A 12,671-nucleotide genomic window follows, 5' to 3' on the forward strand; every position below is an offset into this window, starting at 1 on the left:
ACCTTCCTTACTCACTCATAACCACTCCATTTCTGAAGGCTGCTCACCTTTACCGTCCCCTCAACCCAGAGCAAACCCTTTCTTACCATCTCCTCCAACCAGGCAGTCTTCCCTCTGCTCCCCAGGGCTGGGAGTCTCCTATACCTGCAAGGCAAATTCCAAAGTCTGGACTGGCTACTCCCTCCCTGGACTCCAGGTAGTACGTGCCTGTGGACTAATCTGCAGCTTGGGGGTCCAAATGGAAGCAGTGTCTGTGATTCATTCATTCATCAGATATTTGTTGAGTGCCAGACATTGGAGTAGATACAGGGAATGCTGTGGTGAACCAGAATAACGCAGTCCCTGTGCACAGAGTAGGTGTCAGGAACAATAATAATTAATAAGCAATTAGTCTTGAAAGGAAACCTGGCCTCAAGGGTGACTTGGGACCAGGAAGGCACATATGTGATTCAGAAGTGGGAGAGCAGGGTATTCAGGAGCCCGTTTGGGAGGGAATGAGTCTCTGAGAGTTTGGCCAGACCCAGGCTTGGGGTGGGAGCACCTCTGTGGGCCCCGAATTTCTACTCTAGACCCTGAGGTTATTTCCAGGGTTGGTTTGTTGTCTCCTGTTTTGCAAACAGCGAGGCACAGCCTCCTCCTCCCTCCCCTCCCCTTCAGATCGAGGCTATTTATTCCTAGTGACAAGCCTGAGGATCCCAGGGGAGGTGGCCTCAAGGACCTGGAGGGGCCTTGTGTCCCTGGCAGGCGCCAGTGCTCCCTCCCAGGCAGGGCACAGGGAGGAAGTAGGAAGGTTGGAAACTGCAAAGGTCGGGGAGAAGGACTTTTCTCCACCGCCCCTTGCAAGTGCCCCATGCACACTCCTCACACCCCTTCTTGAGAAGCTCAGAAATCGTGGGGCCTAGGATATGGGTCTCCCCTGGGCCTCAAAGGTCAAAACTATTCCTGGGCACTGTGGAGACCAAGGGAGGTCTTCTCCACGATGAGCTGGAGGCGAGGCGGCGGTTACTTCTGTTTTTGCCACTTCAGAGTTGTGAAATAAAGCCCTTTGAAGGTCAAAGCCTTAGAGAGGGGGTCCTTGCTTCATTCCTTGTTTCCGGAGAACACCTTGGTTCCCACTGCCAGGGACGTGACAGCTGGGTAAAAACCACCCCCTCCTCCAGGCTGGCCTAAGTCCTCTTTTACAAATTCGGGCTGAGTGTGATCCCTGGGGGTAAACTGGGAGGGGGCGGGAACACGAAGTGGACACGAAGGAGGACTCTCTCTCGCTCCCCAAATGGACCTTGGTCTGCTGCCTCCGGGTATCCCTTGCCTAACTGAATACAGCTAGCCGCCGGGGGCGGCGAGGGGAAGGGAGATGCGGGGGAAGGGGGCGAGATGGGAGGGAAGTGGGGGAGGCCAGCAAAAGCTGAAAGGAGGGGACTGGGGCGGGGTCCTGGCGGCCCTGGAAGGTTGGGAGAGCCAGGTTAGGCCGAGGGGGCTGGGGCCGGCTCCAGTCTAGAAGGAAGGTGGGGGCGGGGTCTGGCCCCCAGCCTCCGGGATGAGGACCGGGGGCGGGGTCCGCACCCCGCGGGCAGGGGCGGCCGGGGGCGGGGTCCGGGCGGGGCGGGCCCCCGCGCTCACTTCCTCGGGGAGGGATTGGGGCCGTGTTCTCACTCTCCCACACAGCCCGTGTGCCGCCGGCAGAGTGGCCGGCTGCTCGCTCGGCCCCGGCTCGGCCCAGCTCGCTGGTAGGAGCCGCCGAGGGACGCGGCCCCGGCTGCCCATCTTCCCGCCCCCGCGCGTGAGCGCCGCGCCCCGCTCCCGCCGCCCGCTTCGAGGTGAGCTCCCCGCCGCGCCTGGCTCCCCATCCGCGCTCCCGGCCCCCGCCCTCGGGCGGGATGGGAGAGGCGGTCAGCCGGGGGTTAAGGGTAGACGCAGCCCCCGCCCTCTGCCCCGGGGTCCCGCCTGGGTCCGGCCGCGGGCGCCGGGAACACGCTGGAGCCGGTGGCGCGCGGACGCCGATCCCCGGGGGCGCCCCTCGGACCTCACCGCCCCGGGCCGCCTGGCCGGGGCGGGGGCTGCTACGCGAGTTAGGCGGGGGAGGGGGCCAAGTTTCAAATGGAAGAAAAGCGAGAATCGAGAGAGACCGAGGGAGAGGGTTCGAGAAACTGGCTTCCAGAAAGCCCGGTGGGAGCGGGAGACCGAGACTGGACAGGAGCGGCGGCGAGCTTAGACCGGAGGGTGCAGAGATACCCGAAACAGGGACGGAGGCCGGGGCGCAGGTCACCAGGAGGCAGACCCGAGGCTTTGGGACGGGCCCAGGTTTTGTGGAGCGGAGCACTTTAGGAAAAAACCATGCAGTGACCCCAGACGTGTTGTTGGCCCGGTCTAGGGCCTTGGAGGGTTCCGCGCAAATGAAGGGCCCCGGAGCTTAAACTTCATTAGTCTTGTGGCCATCCAGCCTCAGAGAGGCCTAGAGCGACATCCAGAGACTGGAGGCAGAGACCCTCAGATAAACAGAGATGCTGAGATAGAGAAGGGCCGATGGTAAGGACCGAGACATTCCACCCTTTGGAGACACTGAGATGCCAAGATTTGGGTGAGCGGAGGTAGAAATCCACAGACGCTGAAGTTGGGAGATAGCGTGTCAGAGGTACAGAGAGGAGAGATACAGACACGAAACATACAGACAGCTGCTGAAAGTACAGACACAGACGTCCGGAGTGGAGCAGAGTTAGACGCCGAGAGACAGATGTCACGGAGGGACAGTGACAGTTTCCAGGACAGACCCCGAAGGACTCAGGCCCAGAAAGATTGGGAGGCGAGGACATGGGGCAGCGGACCTGAGACAGTAAGACACCAAGAGGGAGCCTCACACACTGCTGGAGACAGCCCCAACTTATTTTTAAACTCCAATCTTGGACGCTGTGCTTCAGCCCTGGGGGACCTGGGGTGAATGAACTGTTCCGCTTCTGTCCCCAGAGCAGCTGCGGGATCCTGCTTCCCAACCCCCCTTCTCCCAAACTGCTCTGACTCCCAGGCCCCATGGTGGAAGGAGGCGGGGAGAAGAGAATGAAGAGTTTGGGGTTGATGCCTGGTAGCAAGGATGAGGTGGGGGGAGTTTGATTTCTCCCCTCAAGTGCCTTGTCATCTCCTGAAAACTGAGGGAGGAGGGATCAGTTCTGATTGTGAGTCACAGCTGTGGGACCTGGCCAGGATCCTCATGGACAGTGGGGGGTAGAGGGGGGCAAAGGGGTTGAGCGGTTGGCATGGGTACTTGGAAAGACTTCTGAATGTCTTCCAGTCTCAGGGCCGGCAGCTGGGGAGAAGAGCCAGGCTCTTGTACAAGTGACATCACCCAGCATCTCCTGTCCCCCTGCTCTGAAATGCTGACCACCCCCTCCCCCACCTTTTCTAGGGAAATCAGAAAAGGCTCCCAGCTGGGAGGCAGGGGACCTGGGCTCTCTGATACCTGAGTGACTTTGGGCATGCTTCTGCCTTTTCCCTGGCCCCTGTACTCAGCTGTAAAGTGAGGATGATACCCTATCCTGCCTGCCTTATGTGTGATCTGATAGATGGTAGGGGCTTCCCTGGTGACTCAGCCATAAAGAATCCGCCTGTAACGTGGGAGCTGCAGGAGATACGGGTTCAATCCTGGGAAGATCTCCTGGAGAAGGGAATGGCAACCCACTCCAGTATTCTTGCCTGGAGAATCCCATGGACAGAGGAGCCTGGTGGGCTACAGTACATAAGGATGCAAACAGTCAGACACAACTGAAGTGACTTAGCGTGTCTGCATAGATGGTGGGTGGGCTTTGTGAGAGGCAAAAGAGCATGCAGGAGTATATACCTGCACACCTATGTTGGAGCCTTCAGAATTATGCTTACTGGAGTCAGACTTGCCCCATTGGTCTCAGTGAGCCCCGTAGCCTGGGCCTCTTCGGTTTCCCCAGCAGAACTGGGGGGTTCCCTTTTAGTTTTCTCCCCAGGCCCACCCTGAGAATGTCAAGGTCAAGTCCCAGCCCAGCCCCCTGACCGAGGCCTGGCTGAGAAACTGTAGTCTGACCCCAGTATAAGTAAGGGGCTAATAATATCAATAAAAACTAAGAACAACCATTTACTGACTACTTAGTATCTCCCAGGTGCTTTCCAGGTATCATCAGATTTTCTTTTTCATCATATCCAAGTCTGGCAACAGCCCTAGGAGGGAGGAGGTAGTATTAGATGGGAAAACAAGCTGAAGGAGCCTAAGTGACTTGCTTGAAATCACCTAAGTTTATATTTCACAGTTCAGGCCTTTACATACCACATGCTCAGCCATTTAACCAGCCACCCTGAGCTGCTAGTTTGTGGGCAGGTGTCAGATGTGGGTGTCTGAGTCAGGTGTAGGGGTGTGTGTGTGTGTTGGTGGGGGCAGTGGCTGAGCGCCATCTGGCAGACTGAGCAGTCTCCCCCGCACCCCCCTACCAGCCATGGGGGAATACAAGACGGGCTCCCTTTACTCCCCAGCCCTGCCAGGGAAGGGGGGAGGGGGGAGGGGCAGAGAAAGGGCAGAGACAGGTGGGCCTTGAGAGTGCCCTTCACTCTGTCCTCATCGGAGCCCAGCTGGACAGACTAGGAGACCAGGGAATTCTGGGAGAGAAGCCGAAGCCACGCCCATTCCCTATTTGGGGTGCCCCTGTCTCAGAGTGGTGACTGCCTCCCAGGGGGCGGACCTAGGACTAGTCTGGGCCTGGGAAGGTGGTTGCCGGGGGCCAAGCCAGGAAGGAAGGGAAGGTCCAGGGCTCTCCGGGAGCGATGCATAGCCACTCTCCACCTGTGCGGCCCCCTGCTGCCCAGTGGCCGGCAGCCCAGGCCACCCTCAGATGTTGGGCCAGAAGAAACTAGGCCTGAATGTTGGGGAGTGGACTCCACCCTCCAGCATAGCCCCCAGCCCAGGAGTCTCCATTCTGAAGACCCCAGCCCCTGGTGGCTCCTGGCCTGGAGTATGAACTGAGTATCCTCCCATGACAGAAGGGTTGCTGTGAGCTCGAGCCACCCCTTCAGAAGAGCCAGGCCCTCCAGGCCTGGGGCATCCGCTGGTGCCTAGAGTCTGAGCAACGCTTGTTGCTAGAATTTCCTGCTGGGGGTGGCTGAGAAAAGGAGGGCTTTTCCTTCAACTTGAGCCAGGCCAGGCTCTGGGGACTGCCAGTTCCTGGAGTCTAATGGGGGAGTGGGTTGGTGGGTCCCTTTGTACTCCTCAGATTCATCTGCAGCTGTGAGAAGATCCCCTTCCCAGGCTCCTGGTGGTTCCTCTTCACCCAAGATCCCAGTCTTCAGAGAGCAGGCTTCTTGATGGAGGAGGCTGGGGTGGGGAGCTCTGAATTTAGGGCTTGAGATGGGAACGAGGGGCAGTAGAAGGGACCGGGAACCCCACTTCCTAATCCTCCCTACTCCCCAAGCTCCTGCTGCAGAGGCAGCTGTGTGGATGACCTCATCCCACAAACATGCTTTGTTCCTGAGAAAATGGAAAGTGTCTGAGGTTTGGTGGGGGGCTGGGTGTCTGCAGCAGCAGCTCTCCGTGCTCCCCCTTGCCTGACTCCCCACCCTAGAGGGGGCCTGACTGGAGAGGAAATGTCTTCAGTGGCTCCCACTCTCTCGCCTTTCACTCCCCCAGCCCCAAACCCTTAGAAAAGCTGGAGATAGCCTGTCTTCTCCCAGAAGCAGGGGGAAGGAAATAATGACCCAGGGGATGGAAAGATGCTGGGGCTCTGCAGGCACTGCCAGGAGTGATGCCCAGCAGGAGAGAGGGCAGGGGGCACGCTGTGTCATCCCCTGTTCCCCTCTCTGTCCCCAAGCATCTCGTTTCCCTTTTTTCTCCCCTGCTGCTGGCAAAACCTGACAGCTGGCCATCTGTGCTGTCACAGCTGCTGCAGATGTTGCCGGCCAAGGCTGCCCAGGCTGATGTGGCCAAAGATGCAGAGGGAAGTGGAGTGGGGTGAGGGCAGAGGGTCCAGCTGGGGAAGCTTGGCTGTGTCCAGCTTGCAGGATTTCCTTCCTGGTTAAACCTGGGCTGAGCCTCTGAAGTCCTTGTTGCTGGATTCTCCTGGGAAGGGAGGCCCAATGTCATTTCTCCCATCAGCCTCCTCCACCTCTACCATTCACTGGCCCAGCATCCTTCTTACACTCTGCTGTTTCCTGAATGGGATTGAGCCAGGGAGAGGGGGGTGGGTGGTGCAAATAGCCCCATTGTCATCCCAAAGCTCCCCACTCCAGGGCTCTGGGTATGTCCCTTCCTGGGAGTCAGGAGCCGGTGAGAGTACTGTTCATATGGGAGAGGGTAGGGTGACTCCTTGCCCCAGCTCCTACACCCTTTTGGAGACAGTAAAGACAGTGGAGGCTAAACTCAGGCTAAATGTAGGGGCAGGAAATGAGTCACTGACCCAGGAAAAGCCCCCTCCCCCCAGTTCTGCCAGTGCCCAGATAAGAAAAGAACTTCTGCTTCCTGATTTTTTCCTGACCCCCTAACCCCCAACGTTAAATACAGAAATAAACATGCAGGACTCTTGTGTTCCCAGAGGCACCCATTCCCCGTCACCATCTGCTCTGACCTGGCATTTCCTATGCCTAGTCTCTTGTTCTTTTTTTTAAGGCAGTGTGGCTAAGCCACAGCTCCTCGGGGTGACCCCTGCCCCACCTTGTGCCCCAACAGGGCTCACTCACAGCCACCATGAGCGAAGCCTTTGACTGTGCCAAATGCAGCGAGTCCCTGTATGGGCGCAAATACATTCAGACAGACGATGGCCCCTACTGCGTGCCCTGCTATGACAACACCTTCGCCAACACGTGTGCCGAGTGCCAACAGCTGATTGGGCACGACTCACGGGTAAGGACTGGACCACGCAGGGGAGGGAGTGGGTGGAAGCTGACAAGAGGGGGCAAATGTGCCAGCACCCTCGCCACGCTCCCCCCAGGAGCTGTTCTACGAAGACCGCCACTTCCACGAGGGCTGCTTCCGCTGCTGCCGCTGCCAGCGCTCCCTAGCCGATGAGCCCTTTACCTGCCAGGACAGCGAGCTGCTCTGTAACGACTGCTACTGCAGTGCCTTCTCCTCGCAGTGCTCTGCCTGCGGGGAGACCGTCATGCCCGGTATGTTCCCAGGGGCTCCCGGGGGCTCACTGTGCGTAGGACTGGCATGCCTGGCATCTGTGTAGCATCCGTGCATGTGCGTGGGACTGGCATGCCTGTCTGAGGCTTGATAAAGAACTGCCCATGCCACAGGTTCCTGGAAATTGTGTGCAGGATCTGTTGTGCCTGTTTGCTCTTTGGAGCTTAGCACGTGCAAGGACTGACACGCATGATACACACCTGGGGAAATAACACATTTGGCACACATAGTGTACTGAGACTGTCAGTGTTTGTTGCCTTGGGGCTTGTGTGCAAAGACAGAAAAGACAGATACATAGAGGACTTAACACGTGTGGCGACCTGCATGGCTGATAGAATGTGAGGATTTAGAACATGGAGATAGGCATGATGAGGATATGTCAGGGCTTCCTATGTACTGAATCTATCATGTCCTAGATGTTAGGCTCGCTTGCCTCGTAGATGGGGTCTCTGTGTGTGTGCTCACACTATCACATCTAAGGGCTTGCTTAGCATACACTGAGTCATCGCGCCCATCACCTGGAGGCCTGGTAGCAGCTGAGGTCATCATATTCTGGGACATGTGAGGACTTCACTTAGGCCAAACCCTCAGGTCACATGCTCAGCCAGCATGTCTGGTGTTGGGGGAAGGTTAGCATGTGCAACATACAAGGTGGGGACCCTGGTGCAAACGCATGGACACCACCTTCAAGGCTGCGGGAGCAGCAGGGACCCTCCTGGAGGGTAGCAGAGGGTGGCACTCAGGAGCTTGGGACACAGCCTCTGATGGGACCCCTGTCCCCCACAGGGTCCCGGAAGCTGGAGTACGGAGGCCAGACGTGGCATGAACACTGCTTCCTGTGCAGCGGCTGTGAGCAGCCGCTGGGCTCCCGTTCCTTTGTGCCCGACAAGGGCGCTCACTACTGCGTGCCCTGCTATGAGAACAAGTTTGCTCCTCGCTGCGCCCGCTGCAGCAAGGTGGGGGCGGCGTGAAGCTCCACTGCACTCGGGAGGGGGTGAGCAAGGCTCTGTTGTTGCGGGGTGGGAATCCCCACGCCTCCCCCCCTGCTGACAGAGGCTGCCCCCACAGACGCTGACACAGGGTGGCGTGACATACCGTGACCAGCCCTGGCATCGAGAATGCCTGGTCTGCACTGGGTGCCAGACGCCCCTGGCAGGGCAGCAGTTCACCTCCCGAGAGGACGATCCCTACTGTGTGACCTGTTTTGGAGAACTCTTTGCACCCAAGTGCAGCAGCTGCAAGCGCCCCATCACAGGTGGGTCAGGGGGTCCAAAGACCAAGTGGGTCAGGTGTAGGCGGGGGGCAGGGGATCTGGTCTCGATGAGGCCAAGGGACAGGACCGCCCTCCAGACGGCAGCGCTAATCCTCAGCCTCCCTCCAGGACTCGGTGGAGGCAAGTACGTGTCCTTCGAAGACCGCCACTGGCACCACAGCTGCTTCTCCTGCGCCCGCTGCTCCACCTCCCTGGTGGGTCAGGGCTTCGTGCCGGACGGAGACCAAGTGCTGTGCCAGGGCTGCAGCCAGGCAGGGCCCTGAGCCAGGGCTCCGGGACTAAGGCTCCTCCTCCGGACCGCCTCTGGGACCCAGGCTTTCCCCAGTTCGGGGCTCCCCTTGGGTTCCAGGATTCAGCCTCCCCACTCCAGCGTCCTCAATCTGGTACTTCCTGACCCAGGGCCCCCAAACTTGGGCCCTCCCGGAGCCTTCATCATTCAAATCCCCTCCTCAAATCTGAACTCCAGAACTCTGTCCTCTCCCTTTGGGTCGGGCTTGCTTCCCAGATCAAGCCCTTTCCCCAAATCAGGGCTCTGGGACCCAATCCCCCTTCAATGTAGACTTGTCTACAAAGACTTGAGGTCTCCTTTGGGTGCCTGAGAGGTCCTCAAAAGTCAAATATACTCAGGCTTGACGCTCCCCACCCCTGTCCCACTGGGATCCCCAAGGATGGGGCTGTCTGGGGCAGCACTGGTTAGGGGGTCCTAGGGTACAGGTTTTTGCCCATCCCGTGTTGTGAGTGTTTTCTCTTTTCATTTCAGCTCCATTTTGCCCAGAGATGGGCAGAGGGGTGGGTTTGGCTTGCCCCCCTGTTTCAGATTCTGCAATAAAGCAGTATGAGAAAGTGAAGGCCTCTGTTTGGCTGGGGGTAGGGGGAGCGGGCGGAGGTGGGTGGAGGGGCAAGGAAGGTTCCTTTGCATAGCTAGGGACTTCGGAGGCTCTTCCCACCTCCTCCCTGCAGGACAGAAGGAAGCTTCCAGGCGGGGTGGGAAATCTCTCCCGAGAAAGGGGATCCCCGCCGCCGCTACCGTCCCTCTCTGGCTTAGCCGGCCTCCCTTCCACCTCCCCCGCCTGCTGGCAAAGGGCTTTTTCCTCCAGTGAGGAAGGGAGGGATTTAGGGAGTTTGCGGACCGGAGCCGGCGCGGGGGCGGCTGGTGTTGGGTTCTCCGCCAGGTACAAGTCACTCCCCTCCCTTAACAGCCCCCCACGAACCCCACGGAGCATCCAGTGCGAATCCCGAGTCTGAGCCCAGACCCTCAGCCCCCTTCCCCCTCTTTCCTAGGATTAGCGGAGGCGTTCTGGGATCCGCTCGCGGCTGCACGTTTTTTGCCAAAAAAGGCAAGGACGCAGCTGCACGCGCCGCGGGAACATCTGGATCCGATTCCCGGCATGAATGGGTCATGGCCCCGCCCCACCGTGATTCAAGGGCGGGGGCGGGAATGAGCCCGGGGGTGGGGGGGGGCTGTCCCCCAAAATGAGGCGATGGGGCGGAGCGCTGCTCCCCTCTCCCGGCGTCCGGCTCCCCTGCCCCTGCGCTCTCGGCGGCCTGCGGTGTGGGCTCCGCGGTCTAGACTGGCGGAGCCCGACTCGTGCGCCTTGGCGGCCGGCGCGGGCTGAGCCACTGACGTCCCGCCCGCGAACTCCCCCCGGGTGGGGGACCCCCGGCCGGCGGGCGGGCGGACCTTCGGCGCCCAGTGGGGGAGGGGCCCTCCGGGCCCGCAGAACCGCGTGATTATATGTATCTGAAATGAAATCCTCTCCGAAATTCTATGGGGCGGGCGTTTTTCCATTTCACAGAAGTGGCGACTCTACTGGTCAGGTTCCCGAAATAGGTAGATCCGGGGTTCTACTTTCCACGCTGCCTTCCCGGATCAATCTGAATCCTAAACTTTGACATTTTCAACAAACCTTGATGAATGCCCAGCCCACCATGTGTGCTTATCATTAATAATAGTATGTTGACATTTTCGTCTCTTTCTTCCACCAGCCTCTCAGGGTTGGATTCACGCCTGCCTTGCTCACCCCTCCACACTCAGCCTCCGGCACTTAACTACATGTTCAATAAAGAACTTACCGAGGAAGAGTAGTCCAAGCATAGAAAACAGCTAATGCAAAGACCTGGAGGCCTGAAAAAACATATGGTGTATTTTGAGGAAGCAGCAAGTAATTTCATTTGGAGGAAGTGCCAAAAGACTAAGGCAGCAGGCAGCAGCCAGGTCATGAAACGCTGAAAGCCAAGTGAAACAGACCTCACCCTGTGGGTAAACCAGGCAGTGGAAGTCTTTAAGCAGGGGCGTGAGATCGCTGCATAGTGAATAATGGATTGGAGGGGTAAGACGAGCAGGCTGGGGAGGAGGCTGGTGCAGTGGTCCAGGTGAGAGATAATGAGACAGGTGGCAGCTGGAGTGGAAAAGACAGGACTTGGTGACCGGTCTGAAGGAGTGAGGAAGGAGAAGGTTTCAGGGGAAGAAAGGCATCAGGTGAATGGTGCTTAGGTGACCCACCCACCTAAGAGGAAAGGGATGTGCAAGTACAATAATGGGTCATTGATTTCAAGATAAACATTTGTCAGATTTATGACCTAAGAAACCCAGATGCAACCATATAATCAACCATGTGACATAGCTTAATTGAAAAAAAGAATTTTTCTTTCTTAATCGACCATAAAATAATGGTGGGGTTAACACTTGATAATGTCTCATATGTGATGAAATATGGTAAATCCCAAACCTTTACCCTCCCCCCCCACCTCAAAAGATACACACACTGAGTGTCTGCAGTCCAGAAGAGGAATTTCTTACCTCTCTCCCAGAGGTGCAGGAAAAGTTTCTGGGAATTTGTTGTATCTGGGGGTCCTATCCCTAAGCTGGAGGTCTTGCTTAAATTTTTAGACACTAATATAACCTTCACAACACCTCATGAGCAAACAGGACAAACGTCATTATCTCTGTTATTTTTCAAATTTTCGAAAACAAAAAGCAATGCATGCTTATTGTAGAAAAACTGAAGAATATCAAAAGAAGAAGGTAAATTACGAATAACTCCTTCATATATTATGACCTCCTAATTCTTTTTTGTTAAGCAAGCATGTGCATGTATGTATTTTCATACTTAGTTTTAAATGTATTTTTAAACTGAAAAATATGTATGTTTAGGGAAATTTTTCATGATGTACTTTGGACATATACAAAGAAAAATTTCCCTCACATTCCAGAGCTTCCAGTCTGTCTCCTCATAAACAACAATGGTTTACTGTTACTTGGATATCTTTCTGGAAATAATCTCCTTGCATGTCTATTTTTATATAAACTGTTGTACCTCTAGTTGTTGTCACTCTGTATGACCATCTTTCCACCTGAGTTCATACAGACTTTTTAAACATCTTTACTGAGGTATGTTACAAATCATAAAATTCATTCGAGTGTACAATTGAGTTCAGCAAATTTAATAGATTTGTGCAACTATCACCACAATTCAATTTTAGAATTTTGCTACTGCTGCTGCTACTGCTGCTGCTGCTGCTGCTGCTAAGTCACTTCAGTCGTGTCCGACCCTGTGCAACGCCATAGACAGCAGCCTCCCAGGCTCCTCTGTCCCTGGGACTCTCCAGGCAAGAGTACTGGAGTGGGTTGCCATTTCCTTTTCCAAGAATTTTTCTATCACCTCCAAAAGATTGCTTTTGCATTTCCTTCCCGTCTCACCTCTAGCAGCAGGCAACCACTCACCTACTTTCTGTCTCTGTAGATTTGCCATCTGGACGTCCACTAATGTGTGTGTAGTGTGTGTTTTTTTGCGTGTCTGCTTTCTTTCACATAACATGATGCTTTCATGGTTCATCCATATTGTAACACTCCTTTATTGCTGAATAATGTTCCATTGTATGGATACACCATATTTGGTTTGTATATTTACCAGTTAATGACTTTGGGGGTTGCAGCTTTGTTGATAATGAATAGTGCTGCTATGCATGTCTGCACATATGGACATAGGTTTTCATTTCTCCAGCTAGATGTGGGCATATAGACTTGTTTCGGTTTTTTTTTTTCCAGTTATATAGTATTTTACTGCTTGAATGCACTATATTTTATTTAACCAGTCCCTTGGGTTTCCCAGGTGGCACTAGTGGTAAAGAACCTGTCTGCTAATGCAGGAGACATAAGAGATGTGGGTTTGATCCCTGGATGGGAAGATCCCCTGGAGGAGGCGATGGAGACCCACTCCAGTATTCTTTCCTGAAGAACCTCTTGGACAGAGGACCCTGGCGGGTTATGGT

The 12,671-nt window shown here is 55.9% G+C and overlaps 1 protein-coding gene across 1 annotated transcript; it reads left to right on the forward strand.

Annotated features, from left to right (window-relative positions):
* Positions 1-1,731: 1,731 nt before the first annotated feature.
* Positions 1,732-9,148, forward strand: FHL3 (four and a half LIM domains 3). The gene is made up of 6 exons (XM_068964870.1): positions 1,732-1,817; positions 6,615-6,844; positions 6,933-7,107; positions 7,913-8,082; positions 8,195-8,381; positions 8,508-9,148. The coding sequence occupies exons 2-6, from the start codon at positions 6,689-6,691 to the stop codon at positions 8,660-8,662; spliced, it is 843 nt and encodes a 280-aa protein (XP_068820971.1). The 5' UTR covers positions 1,732-1,817; positions 6,615-6,688; the 3' UTR covers positions 8,663-9,148.
* The last annotated feature ends 3,523 nt before the right edge of the window (positions 9,149-12,671 follow it).

Source organism: Capricornis sumatraensis, chromosome 2 (genome assembly GCF_032405125.1).
Source record: "Capricornis sumatraensis isolate serow.1 chromosome 2, serow.2, whole genome shotgun sequence".
In the NCBI taxonomy this organism is placed as follows: Eukaryota; Metazoa; Chordata; class Mammalia; order Artiodactyla; family Bovidae; genus Capricornis; species Capricornis sumatraensis.

What these genes read in the sequence shown, in the direction of transcription:
- FHL3 (XM_068964870.1), top strand. Translation starts at nt 6,689, where the DNA reads ATGAGCGAAGCCTTTGACTGTGCCAAATGCAGCGAGTCCCTGTATGGG. An exon ending in CGGGGAGACCGTCATGCCCG is followed by an intron (nt 7,108 to 7,912) that starts GTATGTTCCCAG and finishes TGTCCCCCACAG; the next exon opens with GGTCCCGGAAGCTGGAGTAC. An exon ending in GCTGCGCCCGCTGCAGCAAG is followed by an intron (nt 8,083 to 8,194) that starts GTGGGGGCGGCG and finishes CTGCCCCCACAG; the next exon opens with ACGCTGACACAGGGTGGCGT.